Source organism: Rhinopithecus roxellana, chromosome 5, assembly GCF_007565055.1.
Source record: "Rhinopithecus roxellana isolate Shanxi Qingling chromosome 5, ASM756505v1, whole genome shotgun sequence".
In the NCBI taxonomy this organism is placed as follows: Eukaryota; Metazoa; Chordata; class Mammalia; order Primates; family Cercopithecidae; genus Rhinopithecus; species Rhinopithecus roxellana.
Window position 1 is genome coordinate 44,137,847 of NC_044553.1, and position 17,729 is coordinate 44,155,575.

Consider the following 17,729-nt stretch of genomic DNA (forward strand, 5'->3'; position numbering starts at 1 on the left):
ATTTATCAAACTCCCACCAAGGCTTATCTTATCCTCTTGGTGAGCAATGAATTGTCCAGGGACTGTGAGAGGGATTACAGTTTCAAGAAGCAGAATATCCTCAGGGACTAATGAGTGTTGGGAACCTAAATATGTATTTGCCCCCATCTCCCAGAGTTTTTATATCACATTTGCTTCCACTTTTTAATTCATTGTTTGCAAGCCCCACCCTAGAGGCAGATATCTGTGATGACTGAATGATGTACCCTGGTCTATAGGCCAGAACACAAGTAGACCGGTTAACTAGCCTTACCTTCTTTCCTTTTTTTTTTTTTTTGAGATGGAGTCTCACTTTGTTAACCAGGCTGGAGTGCAGTGGCATGATCTTGGCTCACTGCAACCTCCACCTCCCAGGTTCAAGCCTCCCAAGTAGCTGGATTACAGGCATGCACCACCATGCCCGGCTAATTTTTGTGTTTTTAGTAGAGATGAGGTTTCACCATCTTGGCCAGGGTGGTCTCAAACGCTTGACCTCAAGTGATCCACACGCCTCGGCCTCCCCAGGTGCTGGGATTACAGGCGTGAGCCACCGCACCCAGCTACCTTTCTTTAAACATTAAATAATAATACAGAAATATTAGAGAAAACATAGAGAAATAATAGAGAAAACATTTATAAGTACATTATCAGTCACCTATGCACACTATTTCTATAAAATAGCTTAGTATAGTTATGTGTCACTTAACGATGGTATAAGTTCTGAGAAATGCATTATCAGGTGATTTTATCACTGTGCAATCATCATAGAGTGCACTTACACAAACCTAGATGATATAGCCTACTACACACCTAGGTTATGTGTTATAGCCTTATAAACCCGTATAGGATGTTATTATGCTGAATACTATATGCAACTGGAATATAATGGTAATTATTTGTGTATCTAAACATAGAAAAGGTAATGCATTGTGCAAAGGCATTACAACAGTTACTACATCACTAGATGATAGAAAATTTTCAGCTCCGTTATAATCTTATGGGACCACCATCTATATATAGATGATATATATACATATATATATACCATCATATATACCCACCATTGACCAAAATGTCATTATTTGGTGCATCACTGTATTTATAGTAGAGAACCATTAGAAATTATATAAAGCCCCTTCCCCAAAACAGTGGACCTATTAAATAAATAATAGTATATGCATACGATGCAGCCATTAAAAATAACATTTTTGGCTGGGCACGGTGGCTCACACCTGTAATCCAGCACTTTGGGAGGCCGAAATGGGAGGATAACTTGAGCCTAGGAAGCTGAGGCTGCAGTGAGCCATGATGGCACCACTGCACTCCAGCCTGGGGGACAGAGTGAGACCCTGTCTCAAAAACAAACAAACAAACAAACAAAATAACCTTTTGCTGGGTTCTCTGTCACATCAGAAAGTAAGTATAAAAGACTTCTAAGTCATGTCAAAAGGGACTCAGGAACAAATTTGAAGATGCTGCCATTGAACAAAGAGGTGAGGAACAGCTTGAGCATGAATTACATTCGTAATGGATAGATGTATGGTAAATATGTTTTAGTCAGCTCAGATTGATACTCTAAGACAAAAAAACCTCTGTTGGTACTTTTGGAAGATGCAAAGAAACCAACTTATTATTTTAAAAACTGGTAGATACAGAGAATGAGTTAAGCATCTAGTTCATTTCTCATGTATAAATTGTACCTCAGGGTAACCCAATAGTTGATGATAGGAGGTTTCTCTTTACAGAATATTTCAGCTAATAATTGACACAGAAATGATAGTGTATCATCATATTGTAATCCCTAGTGAAATAATGCAGTTAGGGAATGATCATTAATGATGACTAACTTTACAAAAAGATTAACAAGCAGACACTTGTCTCCTACATTATCATATATCAAATATTCTTGCCAAAAATCAAATTAGAATTCGATCAAGCCTATATATCTAAATAATAAGAAAATACAGAAGATAAAGAAACATATTAAATTACACTAAAGGAGTTACAATTAGAAAATTCACACTATGGGCCAGGCGTGATGGCTTACACCTATAATCCCAGCACTTTGGGAGGCTGAGTTAGGAGGATTGCTTGCACCCAGAAGTTCAAGATCAGCCTGATAAATATAATCAGACCCGATCTGTACAAATAAAAAAAAAACTTACCCAGGCGTGGTGACTTGTGTCTATAGTCCCAGCTACTCGGGAGGCTGAAGTGGGAGGATCGCTTGAGCCCAGGAGGTCAAGGCTGCATTGAGCCCTGATTGCACTACTGCATTCCAGCCTGGGTGACAGAACAAGACCTGTCTCAAAAACAGAAAAAGGAAGGAAGGCAGGAAGGAAGAGAGGGAGGGAGGGAGGATGGAAGGAAGGAAGGAAGAAAGAAGGAAGGGAGGGAGGAAGGGAGGGAGGGAGGGAGGAAGGAAGGAAGGAAGGAAGGAAGGAAGGAAGGAAGGAAGGAAGGAAGGAAGGAAGGAAGGAAGGAAGGTAGGTCGGTCCTATAGGACAAACAACTCAATTTTGCCTCAACAAATCAAATAGAAGAGAAGGAGGGAGAAGCAAAAGATTGAGGCTTAAGACACATATCAAATAATGCAACATGTGGACTTTCTTTGGATCTCAAATTTGAACAAATTAACTATAATAAACATGAGACAATTGGGAGAAATTTGAACACTGAATACTTGATGATATTAAAACATTTAAATGAAAACTGTGAGATGTTACAATGATATTGTCATTCTATTTTTTAGAAGTGTCCTTATCTTTTAGATGTAAATGAAGAAATATTTGTGAATGAAATGATTTGATGTTTGCTTCAAATTAATCTGGAGGTAGAAATGTTTTAATAAATGTTGAAGCTGGGTAGAGGTTCAAAGGGATTCATTATACTATTCTTCCTACTTTTTTATGTGTTTGAAAATTTTCATCAAATTATTAGTTTATAAACTTGTATTGAGAGCATAATCTTAAGTTTGTGATATACATTATGTATGTATATACATGAATGTACATAAACACAGGTTAGAAAGGAGAGGAAACATACCAAAAAAATCTTTAGGCTATCTCGTTTTGATGAGATTATAAATGAAATATACATTCTTTCTTATTCTTATTTCTTTCTTCTTTCTTATTTTTTGTTTAGGGAAAATAGATTTTAAGAGGCACAAGATCCAGTTATTTTCAACTCTTTAACCTTGACAAATAATGAAGACCAGAAAAAAATGTTCTTAACTACTAAAAGTTGTCTTTATATGGTGGAACTATATGAGATTTTATTTCAGTTTTTTTACATTTCTGTATTTTTCCATTTTAATATAACAGGACATCATTTTAGGATTCAGAAAACCAACAAACATTAAATCTAAAGGGACAATGAATTTATGAAGGATAAACAAAATTATTTATGTATACAAGATTTTTTAAAAATACAGGTGTAGTTTTTAGGCTTGGTGTGGTGGCTCACGCCTGTAATCCCACCACTTTGAGAGGCCGGGCGGGTGGATCACCCGAGGTCAGGAATTTGAGACCTCTACAAAAAAAAAAAACAAAAAAACAAAAAAAACAAAAAATTAGGTGTGGTGGCACATGCCTGTAATCCCAACTATTTAGGAGGCTGAGGCAGGAGACTTCCTTGAACCCAGGAGGCAGAGGTTGCAGTGAGCCGAGATTGCGTCATTACACTTTAATGTGGGCAACAGAGTGAGACTCTGTCTCAAAACAAACAAACAAACAAACCAGAAAAACAAGAAAAAAAAATACAGATGTAAGAAACATTATTTACATTTTACATGCCTGTTTGGCAGATTAACACTAAGGCAAGGATGGAAAAAGAAATCAGAGTACTTTTGATTCAACAAAATGAATGCAATGAGGCTACATTTCTAAGAAAACTGTATTATTTGGCTAAAAGGGAAATTAAGCACTAGACTAAGAGTGTAGAGAAGGGCTGGCAAAGGAAACCAGGAATGGGAAAAACCAAAGGGTAAATTTCAGGGTGTTTCAGAGAATGTCACTGGTTGGTTAAATCAGAGAAACTGAATTTTACTATCAAATGTAAGAAAGAGTAAATTCAGAAAGAGATTATGCTTTTATGGTTTCATAGCCTACTTTTTTTCTCCGTAACATTGATACAAGCCTTTTCCAATTGTAAGAAAAACTTTGTGAATTTCATTAAAAAAAATACCACGGATAAAAAAATGCCATAGATTTAAAAATTATCTTGATCTACCATAATTTGTTATTAATTCCTCTTTACTGGATATCTACTTTTAAATCTTATAATTTTTTTCCTTACAAATAAAACTTTTCCCCTATTTTCCTGAAAGTAGAAATTTTTTGTAAGTAGAATCACTAGGTCAGGAGTATGAGCATTTAGAAGGCTCTTGAGATATACTGAATAGTTGCTTTCCATAGTGGTTTGTACTATTAATTTACTAATTCCTAATCTACATTCTATCCAGCAGTGTTTATGGGTGCCTATCACTGCATATTCACCAGCATTGATCATCATGCTTTTTAAAATATCCGTGCTAATTTGGCAGTTATAACATGGGATCTCATTTTACTTGCATATCCTTGATAGGTACTCACATTAACTATTTTAAAGCCATCTTTCATGAATATTCTGTTATGTACTTTGTCTTAAAATGTAAATCTTTTGAACTGTCTACTGTGTCTAGATCTTTGTTTCTATTTAATTGACAGAATAAACGATGAAACCACTTAGACATATTGACTAAAAGAGTCAGGTTTTAAGAACATTGCACTGACATCTTTGAAATGCAGAGAACAAGTTCCCACTTGAGCATATGTGTTCCTCCCCACCCCCACTGTTTTACCTATTACTTGATGCTAATCATCCTAATGTTTCAGATAGTTATTTTAAGTTCCCTATGTGTGTACCTAGCTGTAAATCAGTTCAATTTACAGATGGAGAAAGAAAAAAAAAAACATGGATGTTATTGATGGGTCAGCCACATTCTTGTGCTCTGTCCTTCTGGGACCAATACTTTTTGAGGTGGTCAGGAACAGAAGACTGATTTGTGTGAAGAGACCCTTGCTTCTCTGAGAGAAGTTAACAGATCCTTTGGGGACAAGCCTATGATTTTGATTTCTCATTAGCATCGTGAGCTTCATTCAAGTGTGACTGACAGTCACACAAGTCAATACGGGAGCACTTTGGGATAGCCAAGTTAGAGTTTTTTTTTTTTTATAGATTAATGCTTCTGTTCTTACAGGGTTCATTGGAAAAACAAATCAGAGCACTTTTGATTCAACAGATGAATGTAATGAAGCTACATTTCTAAGAAAACTATTATTTGGCTAAAAGGGAAATAAAATACTAAATCCCTTGTTCAAATAAAAATGTTACTGAAGTAAATGAAAGTGTATTCTAGATGATTATTAATGCTTTCACTTTCACTTTCTTTAATTCTATTTTAAGTCATATCTAAAGACTAAATGCAACTCAGATTTAGAAGGCAAAGAAAATTTATATATTTGGCAGTTTTAATCCCATCAAGCATACTTTATGAAAACTTGAATAATGTCGAGATGGAACATATCAGATCATTAGAAATAGAGTGGAAGAGGGTAGCCAAAGACCCAGGAAATAATGAGCAAATCTCATCTACGATTTTCCTCAGCTTTCGTTCCCAATTCCAGAGGAAGTTGATGTCCCTCAATGTAAAAGATGTTTAAAATGTTCAATGGCATTCTTTTATTGTGCTACTGAATACAGTTTGAAAGCTTAAGGTGAACATTTGAGCTTAATGTTTAAAGATTAGAAACAATTAAAAGAAAAAAAACTCCAGTAGGCTTATAATGCAAATGGAATAGGAAAAATTATACTAAGACATCTCAAATTTAAAGAAGAATGTCCCAATCACAAAAACTTAATGTGTAATTGCATAAAAAATGCCAGTAGAGTGAAATTAGAAATTCAACAGATGGTCCCCAAATAAAATATTTCTGCAGTATATAAGAACAATTGTTCCCTAACTCTTCTTAAATAAAAGTGTGAATAATTAAATGCAATTTAAATCATCTAATCCAAATCAATCAATTCGTTTTTATGAAATCACCCAGGGGAATCAAGACAAGGTAACTTTCACTGAAAATACAATTTCTCATTTAACTAATAAACAACTACTGAGGGATTATTGGCATTAGTAGGAAGAAACTTCTATTAATAAGAAAAAATAAATACAATATAAACCTTTACCGTTGAAGAACTCCTAGTTGAAGGAAACTGATCATATGCAACTAAGAATTTGAGAATACTGACCATGATTTTTTGATGAATGTTCAAATAAACAACAGATTATTATAGACTGTTATAACAGACTGAATTTGCCTAAGATGCCAGTGACTTGTAAGGAAAGATTTACAAGATCTGACATGTGGTGAGAGCTGAACTTGGTGTCACATAGTGTCCTTTTTCTGGACTTTTCACCAGTAATAAGTTTTGCTTTTAGCAACCATTTAAAAATGGTTAATTTAACCAGCCTGGGCAATATAGTGAGACCTCGCTACACAAAATACAAAAATTAGCTGGCGTGGTGGCGCATGCCTGTGTTTCCATCTACTTGGGAGGCTGAGGCAGGAGGATTACTTGAGCCCAGGAGGTAGAAGCTGCAGTGAACCATGATTGCACCACTGTACTCCGGCCTGGGCAACAGAGCAAGATCCTGTCTCAAAGAAAACAAAAGGTTAATTTAAATACATTTTTATTCTTTTTAGCGTTGCTGTATCTTGTTAAATACATCTCTCCAGTAGTCTTTATCTATTCAAGGTAAATGTACTCTGGCAGCCCAACTTATGTTCATCTTAATTTTCCTGAGCTGTTAAAGACCTCACAGGGCCACTATTCTAAAGACATTGTTTCTCAAACTTTAGTGGGCATCAGAATCACAGGAAGGGGTTGTTAAAAAAAATAGGTTGCAGCTGGGCGCGGGGGGCTCACACCTCTAATCCCAGCACTTTGGGAAGCCTAGATGGGCGGATCACACGGTCAAGAGATTGAGACCATACTGGCCAACATGGTGAAACCCCGTCTCTACTGAAAATACAAAGATTAGCCAGGTATGGTGGCGTGCGTCTGTAGTCCCAGCTACTTGGGAGGCTGGAACAGGAAAATCACTTGAACCCGGGAGGCAGAGGTCGCAGTGAGCCAAGATCGAATCACTGCACTCCAGCCTGAGCGACAGAGCGAGACTCTGTCTAGTCTCAAAAAACAAATAAACAAACAAACAAAAATAGATTGTTAGCCCAACCCTCAGAATTTCTGGAATGGGGTTCTACTCACTGAGTAGGTCTTGAATGGAGCCCCAAAATTTGGATTTCTAATTAGTTGCCAGGTGATAGTACTACTACTCATCCAGGAATCACAATATGAGAACCATCGTTCTAAGTGATATCTATTTGCTTGTTTTCAGGTAAGATAGTTGAGATCACAAGAAGAGTTGAGGAAACCAAGAAAGAATTTTCTTATTCCCTTGAAAATCTCAGGTCTGGTTCTGTGTATTCAAGTATTCAACGTCAATCTTTTTCCCTTCTGCAGGGTTCTGGTATTGGGTGTCTTTTTTTTTTTTCTGAGACGGAGTTTCGCTCTTGTCTCCCAGGCTGGAGTGCAATGGCGCAATCTCGGCTCACTGAAACCTCTGCCTCCCAGGTCTAAGTGATTCTCCTGCCTCGGCCTTCCGAGTAGCTGGGATTACAGGCACCCACCATCAGCATTTTGTTGCTCGATTCTTTTTTTTTTTTTTTTTTTGAGACGGAGTCTCGCTCTGTCGCCCGGGCTGGAGTGCAGTGGCCGGATCTCAGCTCACTGTAAGCTCCGCCTCCCGGGTTTACGCCATTCTCCTGCCTCAGCCTCCCGAGTAGCTGGGACTACAGGCACCCGCCACCTCGCCCGGCTAGTTTTTGTTTTTGTATTTTTTAGTAGAGACGGGGTTTCACCGTGTTAGCCAGGATGGTCTTGATCTCCTGACCTCGTGACCCGCCCGTCTCGGCCTCCCAAAGTGCTGGGATTACAGGCTTGAGCCACCGCGCCCGGCCTCGATTCTTAAATATGACACACAACCAACGAATATCAGACATTTGAGGGAGGACTCTCTTGTGGGAGAAAGAAATTGAAATAACAAAAAGTGAATTGGTGAAAACAGAGACTAAAGAAGGAAAAGAAAACTATATATAGTTAGAAATATTTACTATTTCTAGAGTTACATGCGCTATATATATAGAGAGAGAGAGAGAGAGAGAGAGATAGTCAGGAGAAAGTTGCAACCATGAAACAAAAGCAGACAGAATAATTTTTTTTTAAAGAAGAAATAGTGTTCAGGATATAAAAAAAAAAGAGCCTTAGGATTGAAAATAGAAGGCTGGGCACGGTGGCTCACGCCTTTAATCATAGCATTTTGGGAGGCAGAGATGGATGGATTGCCTGAGCTCAGGAGTTTGAGACCAGCTTGGGCAAAACCAGTGAAACACTGTATCTACTTAAAAAATAAAAATAAAAATAAAGGAAAAGAAAAAGAAAAGAAAATAGGAAAGTAGAAATGAAAAAAAAAAAAGATTAGAAAAGACAATGAAAGAAATTTCCTAGAAGGCAAAGCAGAAAGACAGAGAAGACCAGTTCAAGAAGTTCAGAATTCAAATAGTAAGAGCTCAAAAAAAAAAAAAAAAAAAAAAAGTAAATGAATAATCTTAGAAAAATTCTCTGAAGTATAAATTACCAAATTTAATGAATTCATTAAGTGGACACCACAATGGATAAAAATAGATCTACACCAAAGTCTGTGATCAGGAAATCTGAGTACACAGCAGACAAAGAGAAGAACTTTAAGCTTCCAGACAGGACACAAAAGAGGACAAATAGAAAGGACTGAAAGTAAAAAATGGCATCCATTGTTTTACAACAACATTGGAAGCAAGTGGGCAATGGAACAAGACTTTCAAATATTCTTTTATATTTTTTGAGACAGAGTCTCACTCTGTCGCCCAGGTTGGAGTGCAGTGGCTGTCACAAGTGCAGTCACAGCACACTACGGCCTCCAATTCCTGGGCTCACGCAATCCCCCTCACCTCAGCCTTCAGCATAACTGGGACAAGAAACGTGCACCACCACGCCCAGCTTCCCATATGCATATTTCTAATAGCTAGATCTCAAGTTACTCACTAGAATGAGAGAAGCGTTCCAAACACCAAATACCTTTTTGGAATACATCCCTGCCATGTATTTGAAAAAGCAGGTGCAGGCTTGGCGTGGTGGCTCACGCCTATAATCCCAGCACTTTGGGAGGCCGAGGTGGGCAGATCACCTGAGGTCAGGAGTTCGAGACCAGCCTGACCAACAACCCCATCTCTACTAAAAATACAAAAAAATTAGCCGGGCATGGTGGTGGGCGCCTGTAATCCCAGCTACTCAGGAGGTTGAGGCAAGAGAATCACTTGAACCTGGGAGTCAGAGGTTGCAGTGAGCCGAGACTGCGCCACTGCACTCCAGCCTGGGTGACAGAGTGGGACTCTGTGTCAAAAAAAAAAAAAAAAAGAAAAGAAAAAAAAAAAGAAAAGGCAGGTGCTTAGGAACTAAGCCAACAAATAGAACTGTATTCAAAATCTGAAAAAAGACTAGATTACTTATTCTGCTTTACCCATTTAACCTGTCCTTGTTTGGAATTTAAAAGTTTGAAAACTGATGTTGAGAACCAACAGGGACTGAAGACAACCCATTAGAATGTAAGCTCCATGGAGACAGGATTTTTTTTTCCTTTTTTTTCTAGTTTTTTTCATTAGTATAGTCCAAGCATAGAAGACAGTTCTGGCACAAAATATGTATTTAATATATATTTATTCAATTAATGAAAAACCGAAAGAATAAATGAATGCCAGAGACAGTTAGGAGTCTACAAAATAGCAGCTGAATTTATAAGTACTCAAACTTTTGAAAAATTAAATTTTCATTCATAACTTTCTATTGATTACCTTTACAACCAAACCTGCAAAAGAATGGTAGTGGATATTTGTCATAGTCCAATATGATGAATGATCATCATCTTTTTAAACAACTTTTTTTTCTTTTTTTAAGACAAAGTCTCACTCTGTCACCCAGGGTAGAATGCAGTAGTGCAAACACGGCTCACTACAGACTCAGCCTCCTAGGTTCAAGCAGTCCTCTCGCCTCACCCTCCCAGGTACCTGGAACCACAGGTGCATGCTACCATATCCAGCTACTTTTTAAAAAAATTTTTTGTAGAGATGGGGTCTTGCCATGTTGCCCAGGCTGGTTTCGAACTCGTGGGCTCAAGCAATCCTCCCCTTGGCCTCCCAAAGTACTGGGATTACAGGTGTGGGCCACTATGTTAAACAACCATACTACATTAAAGGACATTTTTGTGGTATTAAATGACATTTTCATTTCAGCCTCGACCTGCTGGGCTCAAGTGATTCTCCTGCCTCAGTCTCCTGAGTAGCTGGGACTACAGGCATGTGCCATCATGCTCAGTTAATTTTTAAATTTTTTGTACACAGGGTTTCCCTGTTTCTCAGTCTGGTCTTGAACTCCTGGGCCCAAGCCATTCACCCACCTCGGCCTCCCAAAGTGCTGGAATCACAGGCATGAGCCATTGCATCCAACAATTCTTTTAACAACAGCTATCCCTTCCCTATTCTGATCATATGACTGGCAAATCACCAAATACTTAAGTTTTTAGTCTGTACAAGTTTTACTTTACTGGCAAAAGGGAGGATTTATTCATGTGCTTTGATGTGGTAAGTATTCTTTGCTTTTCGATTTTTTTCTTAGTATCTATTTTGGAATAATTAATCCTTAATCTGTGGGAGTAGCCTACACAAATCTCTAAATATGTAAGCTGACTTCCATCATGCTATTACAAGACACATGAGTTAGGCCCTCCTTCCTTAAAAAGATACCCAATACGGCCGGGCACAGTGGCTTACGCCGGTAATCCCAGCACTGTGGGAAGCCAAGGCGGGCAGATCACGTGAGGTCAGGAGTTCGCGACCAACCTGGACAACATGGTGAAACCCTGTCTCTATTAAAAATACAAAAATTAGATGGGCGTGGTGGCAGGTGCCTATAATCCCAGCTATTCAGGAGGCTGGGACATGAGAATCGCTTGAACTTGGGAGGTGGAGGTTGCAGTGAGCCGAGATCGCACCATTGTACTCCAGCCTGCAACAGAGCGCGACACCGTCTAAAACAAAACAGAACAAAACAAAACAAAACAAAAACCAACCAAACAAAAAATTTGGGGCACCAGGTGCGGTGGTTCACGCCTGTAATTCCAGCACTTAGGGAGGCTGAGGCAGGCAGATCACTTGAGCCCAGGAGTTTCAGACCAGCCTGGGCAACATGGTGAAACTCTGTCTCTACAAAAACATACAAAAATTAGCCTGGTATGGTGGTGTGCGCCTGTGATCCTAGCTACTTGGGAGGCTGAGGTTGGAGGATTCCTTGAGCCCACGAGGTCGAGGCTGCAGTGAGCCATGATTGCACCACTGTACTCTAGCCTGGGCAACAGAGCAAAACCCTGTTTGAAAAAAAAAAAAAAGAAATTGTTTTGAAAATTTCATTACTGATGTCTTAATGTGGTTTTGGGAAGGAACAAAATTTGGACCATGTGTTCAACTGCCATCTCTACCTAGAAGTGAATAACGATTCATTTCTCAATACATGTTTTTCGAGCATTTACTACTTGCTAGGCACTGTGCCAAGATATACATAGAAATATGGAGAAAGGTTATTACTCATTTTGCTTGATTAACTCTACTAAGTTTAAAAAAATGGAAATCTCTCTCTAAGTTTGATGCCCTAGATTGTTTAACAGTTTTTTTTCCTTTCTTGGCCTCTGAATTTGTCTTGATTTTGGTGTAAATGTGTGTTTTTATATAATATGAAAGAAGAGATTCTAAAGGGGAAAAAGATATTGAGTGTAAGATATTGAGTGACAATGGGGGGGGCATGTCCTCAAATATGAATATAGCATTTGTATAAGCCATCTAAGTGTCTTAAATAGTGGATAAAAATGATATTAGCAAAGAGTAGAGAACTATTTTATCTATCAACATTCAGAGAGAAAAAATGAAATCTCTACCAGGAAATACCACAAAAGTGGGAGGTTCTTGCTGGTTGGTGGAAAAGAATGCTGAGAGTAGATGGTTGGTCATTAGTAGAATTTGGCTCATGAGAGAGTAAAAAGTCTTGGCTTTTCGTTCATCAGTGATGGTAGTGCCATGAATTGAGGATACTACTTCTTATTAAACTCACTGTTAACATAAATTGTCCCTGTTGGTCACAAGGGGACAGTTACTCTCCTTTTCTCTTTTCTGAGACAGGGTTTCATTCCCATTGCCCAGGCTGGAGTGCAATGGTGCAATCTTGGCTCACTGCAGCCTCTGCCTCCCAGGCTCAAGCAATCCTCCTGCCTCAGCCTCCCAAATAGCTGGGACTACAGGCACACACCACCATGCCCAGCTAATTTTTGTATTTTTTTTGTAGAGACAGGGTTTCACCATATTGCCTAGGCTGGTCTGAAACTCCTGGGCTCAAGTAATCCGCCAGCCTCAGCCTCCCAAAGTGTTCGGATTACGGGCGTAAGCCACTGCGCCTGGCCAGTTATTCTCCTGTAGAGCAGGAAGCTACCAGACGGTCTATTAGCCAACAACCTTGGATCCTAGTGGATAACTTTGGAGGCCAGTCACTTCATCCAGATAGCAATTTACTACTCCCACTTAACACCTGACTTGATTCTCTTCTCTCTCTCCTTCTCCTCTTAGCTTCCTAGAATACTTGTCTTCTAAAAAGGGGCCAAGGCTAAGTCAATCTGCCAAGAAAGCAAAAAGCCCATTGCTTTGGCTACTTTTCCTTTCGACTATAAAGGTTTCTCTGGGCAACTCAGGTGTCCTTGATAAAATATGCATATGTGTGTTCAAGGATGAAGTGTGTGTGTTGTGCGCATAGGGAGGCTGAAACCATGTTGACAGAATTCCTGTGTCTGTCCAGTAGTGGATTACAGTGAATGGACAGTGAACTAAGCTCTATTAGATTGCTGGGCATGGTGGCTCGTGCCTATAATCCCAGCGCTTTGGGAGGCTGAGGTGAGACGAGCACTTAAGCCCAGGAGTTCGAGACCAGCCTGGGCCATATAGTGATATCTTGTCTCTACAAAGAGAAGTTTAAAAATTAGCCAGGCATGGTGGCATGTGCCTGTAGTCTCAGGTATTTCAGAGGCTGAGGTGGGAGGATCACCTGATCCCAGGAGGCAAACATGCAGTGAGCTGAGATTGTGTCACAACACTTTAATTTGCACAATAGAGTGAGACCCTGTCTCAAAAAAAAAAAAAAATCTATTAGATTGTAACTTTCTTGAGGGCAGTATGGGTTTTAGACTTTCTGTCCTGAAACATTTAACACCATGCCTGGCATGTAAGAAATGCACATTAAATACTTTTCAATATTAATTTATTGATAGTGATTAACTTATGCTACAGAAATAGTACTATTAATTAATGCTGAATTTGTATTACTTAGTTATTTCTCTCTGAGCTTTTCAGTAAAGGCTTCTGGATCTATCTAGATGGGTCAGCAAAGGCCCAGAAATGAGTTGTAAGTGATACAAAACTCCACTTTTTATATTCTTTGTGTCTTCTATGTAAGTCAGAGCTATTATAAGAGACTCACTGGTGGGAATCATTTTCTCTTATTAAAAATGACACGTGGCCAGGCGCGGTGGCTCAAGCCTGTAATCTCAGCACTTTGGGAGGCCGAGATGGGCGGATCACAAGGTCAGGAGATCGAGACCATCCTGGCTAACATGGTGAAACCCCGTCTCTACTAAAAAATACAAAAAATTAGCCGGGCGAGGTGGCAGGTGCCTGTCGTCCCAGCTACTCGGGAGGCTGAGGCAGGAGAATGGCATAAACCCGGGAGGTGGAGCTTGCAGTGAGCTGAGATCCGGCCACTGCAGTCCAGCCTGGGCGACAGAGCGAGACTCCGTCTCAAAAAAAAAAAAAAAAAAAAAAAAGACACATACAAAGGCTGTATTATGAAAAATAATTTCATGTTATAATGTCAAATGAATGATAGCTTTAATTCCAGCTCCTCCCTTTTGGGTCTACTATGCTCTTGGCACTATGTTAGGTGCATGGTACTGACAGATGCATGTCGGTCCGAACCCTCAAGGAGTTCACAATCTAATAAAGAAAATAAATTATAAAGTAAAAGTATATGGGCCATAATAGATACGAAAAACTTCACCAATCAGTCTCTAAGTAATGAGGGAGCCCCTATGACTGAAGGTTTGGGCAGACAGATATTCTTCCTCTGCGCTAGTTGTGTGAGAATGATGAGAAGAAAATCTTGAAAACAGCATAAATCCTACATGTGGGATCACATACCTTCTCCTTCCCCAAGATTTCTCTCCAGTTTTACCATGGAGTCATAGAATCTTACCACAGTGCGATGGTTTGAATGTGTCCCCCAAAAGTTCATGTGTTGAAAACTTAACCCCCAATGCAACAGTGTTGAGAACTGGGACCTTTAAGAGGGACTTCTAAGAGGGTAGAGTCCTCATGAAGGATTACACTCTGTTGTGTGTGCTCACTTGCCCTTCTACATGGGATAACACAGCAAGAAGACTCTCTAGAGACGCCAGTGCCATGTTCTTGGACTTACCAGGCTCCAGAACCATGAGCCAAATAAACTTCTTTATAAATCACTTTATAAATCACTCAGTCTATGGTACTCTGTTAGTAGCAGGAGAAAATGAACTCAAACACATGGGAATGGGGCCTTAAGTTATCTAATCAGACTTCCTACCTGATGTTTATGTTTATGTCTTTGCTACTAAAAAAATGGTCATTGGGCTGGTACTGTGTAGACCATACTAGATTACAGACAACAGAAAATTGGAATCCTATTAGTCTAATCAGTGAAGAGCTCAGAAGTTGCTTGATTCAGAGCCTCAAAAATGTCACCAAAGCCAGGTGTGGTGGCTCATGCCTGTAATCCCAGTGCTTTGGGAGCCTGAGGAGGGCAGATCACTTGAGGTCAGGAATTTGAGACCAGCCTGGCCAACATGGTGAAAACACGACTCTACTAAAAAAAATAAAAAATTAGTTGGGCATGGTGGCACACGCCTGTAATCCCTGCTACTCAGGAGGTTGAGGCAGGAGAATCGCTTGAACCTGGGAGACGGAGGATGAGTGAACCGAGATCCTGCCACGGCACTCCAGCCTGGGTGACACAGCCAGACTATGTTTCACACACACACACAAAAGTCACCTAAGATCAGATCTCTATGTATGTTTTCTTGATGTCTGCTTTATTTTAACCTGACTAGACTTGTATTTGGAAGATGGCTACCCACCATCCAGGGGACCCGATTTTTGGGGACATGCAGAAAAAAGTGCTCTCACAAAATGAAAGAAAAACTTTTCCCAAGCAAGACCAGGAAATTGCTCCTCTCATTGGCCCAAATATGTTACACCCGTTGCCAACCAATAACTGTAGCAGGGAATGGGATTATGCTGATTTAGGTTGGAATTGTGCTATGTTGCTTAGATTGGAACCACCTGCCCCGGTAAGTAGGCAGAGCAGGGATGTGACTAAGAACTGGGCTTGTTTACCCAGATGAGAAAGAGTGGATATTGGGGAGTCTAGGCCACCACAGGATCTGCCATAAATTTCAGGTACAGCCAATGCAAAGCCTTGGAAATCCACCTGACAGTTCCGGTTGTACCATCCGTCCTCTGTATCTGGAGTTTCCAAATTCTGGGATTCAACCAATTGAAAACAAAAAATGTAGTTAGGCTTATCAGGCCTGAAAATATACGAAAATACAGAGCCTGAAATATAGCCTGAAAGTGTACTGAAAATACAGAGATTTCTTTGGATGATTATTCCCTAAACACACCTTAACAACTATTCACATAGCATTTGCATTGTATTAGGTTTTATAAGTAATCTAGAGATGATTTAAAGTATATGGGAAAATACACCATTTTTACGTAACAGACTTGAACATCTTAGAAAATCCAGAGTCCGGGAACCAATCCCACGGATACAGAGACAACTGTACTAAGTACAGTAATGGCATATGGTAGCTGAATCTACCTCTCTTTCCATCCTAGTCCGGAATCCAAAGGCTCCTTCTTGCCATGTTGTCCTCAGGCGTTGGCTGCTTCCTTCCATTTGTTACTTTGTGTCTTCTTTCCTCAGTGTTTCTTCTGCGTGGGCCTTACTGGTCTTCACCGCACTCACTTACCTAAGAGTCAAAACACTGGCTGCCATTCAAGAAAATCTCACTTCCAGCCCAGAATCGAAGAACTGAGGTTTATTTTGTCTTTTTTCTACTCTGGGGCTTCTTTGAGGCCAAGTTCAGAACTTGCGCATAAGACAGTGGCTGTGTGACAGAGCCACCCTGGGCTGTCTCCGTTGGATGAAGAGACTGGCTTGATCCATTCCCAAGAACTCGTCCCACGTGCAATTCGGTGGCTCCGAATGGGATTTGGGTGGGAGGAGGTGACTGGAGATGTGGGGTCTTGCTGAGTGGGGTATTTGAGAACCTGAAGCTCACACGGCTTTTTCTGGTTTGAGGGAGGTTGGCCCTTTCTCCTGCATTCGGCTCAGCATCGAATCTGACCGGCCGCGCCTACTCGTGGAACGGCCGAGGAGGCTGGGTCTCCCGTCCCCACGCGCGCGGTGTCTGCGCCCACTGCAGCCCTCCTGGGCGGAAGCCTCTGGGCCCAGCTTAGGGTGGCGTCCAGCGTGACCTGCTCGGGAATGGCAGCCTTCAGTGCTCTGCGGCCTCGCGTTCCGGGAAGTCCGGGGACTTGGGCTGCGGATCCAGATGCTCCCACAGCTGTGTCTCCGTCGCTCCGCTTCGGGGGCCGAGAACCAGCAAGACCAACGCGAGGAGGCGCCACAGTGCCTGCCGCCCCGCTCCCAGGGGGTCCGGACGAGGCTTCCTCGGCGAGCGGTCGGGGCCTGTTTCTCGAGGTGCCTGCGAGCGCCTCCTGCCCCTCCCCGCCGGCCCCAACTCCGTACCGCCTCCCCCGACCGCGGGCTTTGTCCACCCGCCGCGGTGCGGCTCCTCCCAGTCCCCCGCTGGCTCCTCCCCGCCCCCTCTGCTGGCCCCACTTCCTAGGTGGCGGAGCGGGCCGGGGAGGGAAGGGTTAACCCGCGGCTCTTCCCGGCGCGGAGGGATCCGGAGGCGAGCCGAGCGCGGTGGTGAGGCCGTCTCAGCGAAAAAAATGTCCGCCTGAGGAGACCCACAAGTTCTATTCGGGGGGACCGACAGCCCGCCCCGGGAGGAAGGGGCGGCCAGGCCCGAAAGCCGCCTCCCCCTCCCAGACCCGAGAGCTCGTGCGGGGCAAAGTGAACCGAGCCGCTGGGCGGTGCAAGGGGAAGCCCAAGCCCGCTCTCCCGGCCAAAGTGAACTTTAATCGGGGTGGTTGGATGCGGAGACGGGGCGGCAGGTAATTGCGGGCTAGCTAGCGGGAGGGGGGCGGCGCGGCGGGGCTGGGGGCTGCGGGACGCCGCCGCGTCCCTGCTGGAGCGGGGCGCCCCCGTCCCCCGCCTCAACTCCGCGCCCCTTTGTACAGCGCCAAACCAGGGGTCCCCTCCAAGTTGGGGAGCGGAGTGGAGGCGGAGGCTCGAGTCGCGGGCGCTCAGGCCCGCTGGCGGCG

The 17,729-nt window shown here is 41.7% G+C and overlaps 2 protein-coding genes across 7 annotated transcripts in view; both read left to right on the forward strand.

Moving 5' to 3' along the window:
- Positions 1 to 16,534: 16,534 nt before the first annotated feature.
- LOC115897453 (translation initiation factor IF-2-like) lies at positions 16,535 to 17,452 on the forward strand. Its single transcript, XM_030930027.1, has one exon. The coding sequence runs from the start codon at positions 16,825 to 16,827 to the stop codon at positions 17,218 to 17,220; it is 396 nt and encodes a 131-aa protein (XP_030785887.1). The 5' UTR covers positions 16,535 to 16,824; the 3' UTR covers positions 17,221 to 17,452.
- TCF12 (transcription factor 12) overlaps positions 16,711 to 17,729 on the forward strand; it is a 379,427-nt gene continuing 378,408 nt past the window's right edge. For all 6 annotated transcript variants that reach the window (XM_030930025.1, XM_030930026.1, XM_010374267.2 and 3 more), the window contains exon 1: positions 16,711 to 17,519. The gene's annotated coding sequence lies outside the window, so the exon portion shown is untranslated. The remainder of the gene's footprint in view (positions 17,520 to 17,729) is intronic.

Bases quoted from the DNA above. Each gene is read 5' to 3' on its own strand.
- LOC115897453 (XM_030930027.1), top strand. From the start codon at position 16,825: ATGGCAGCCTTCAGTGCTCTGCGGCCTCGCGTTCCGGGAAGTCCGGGG.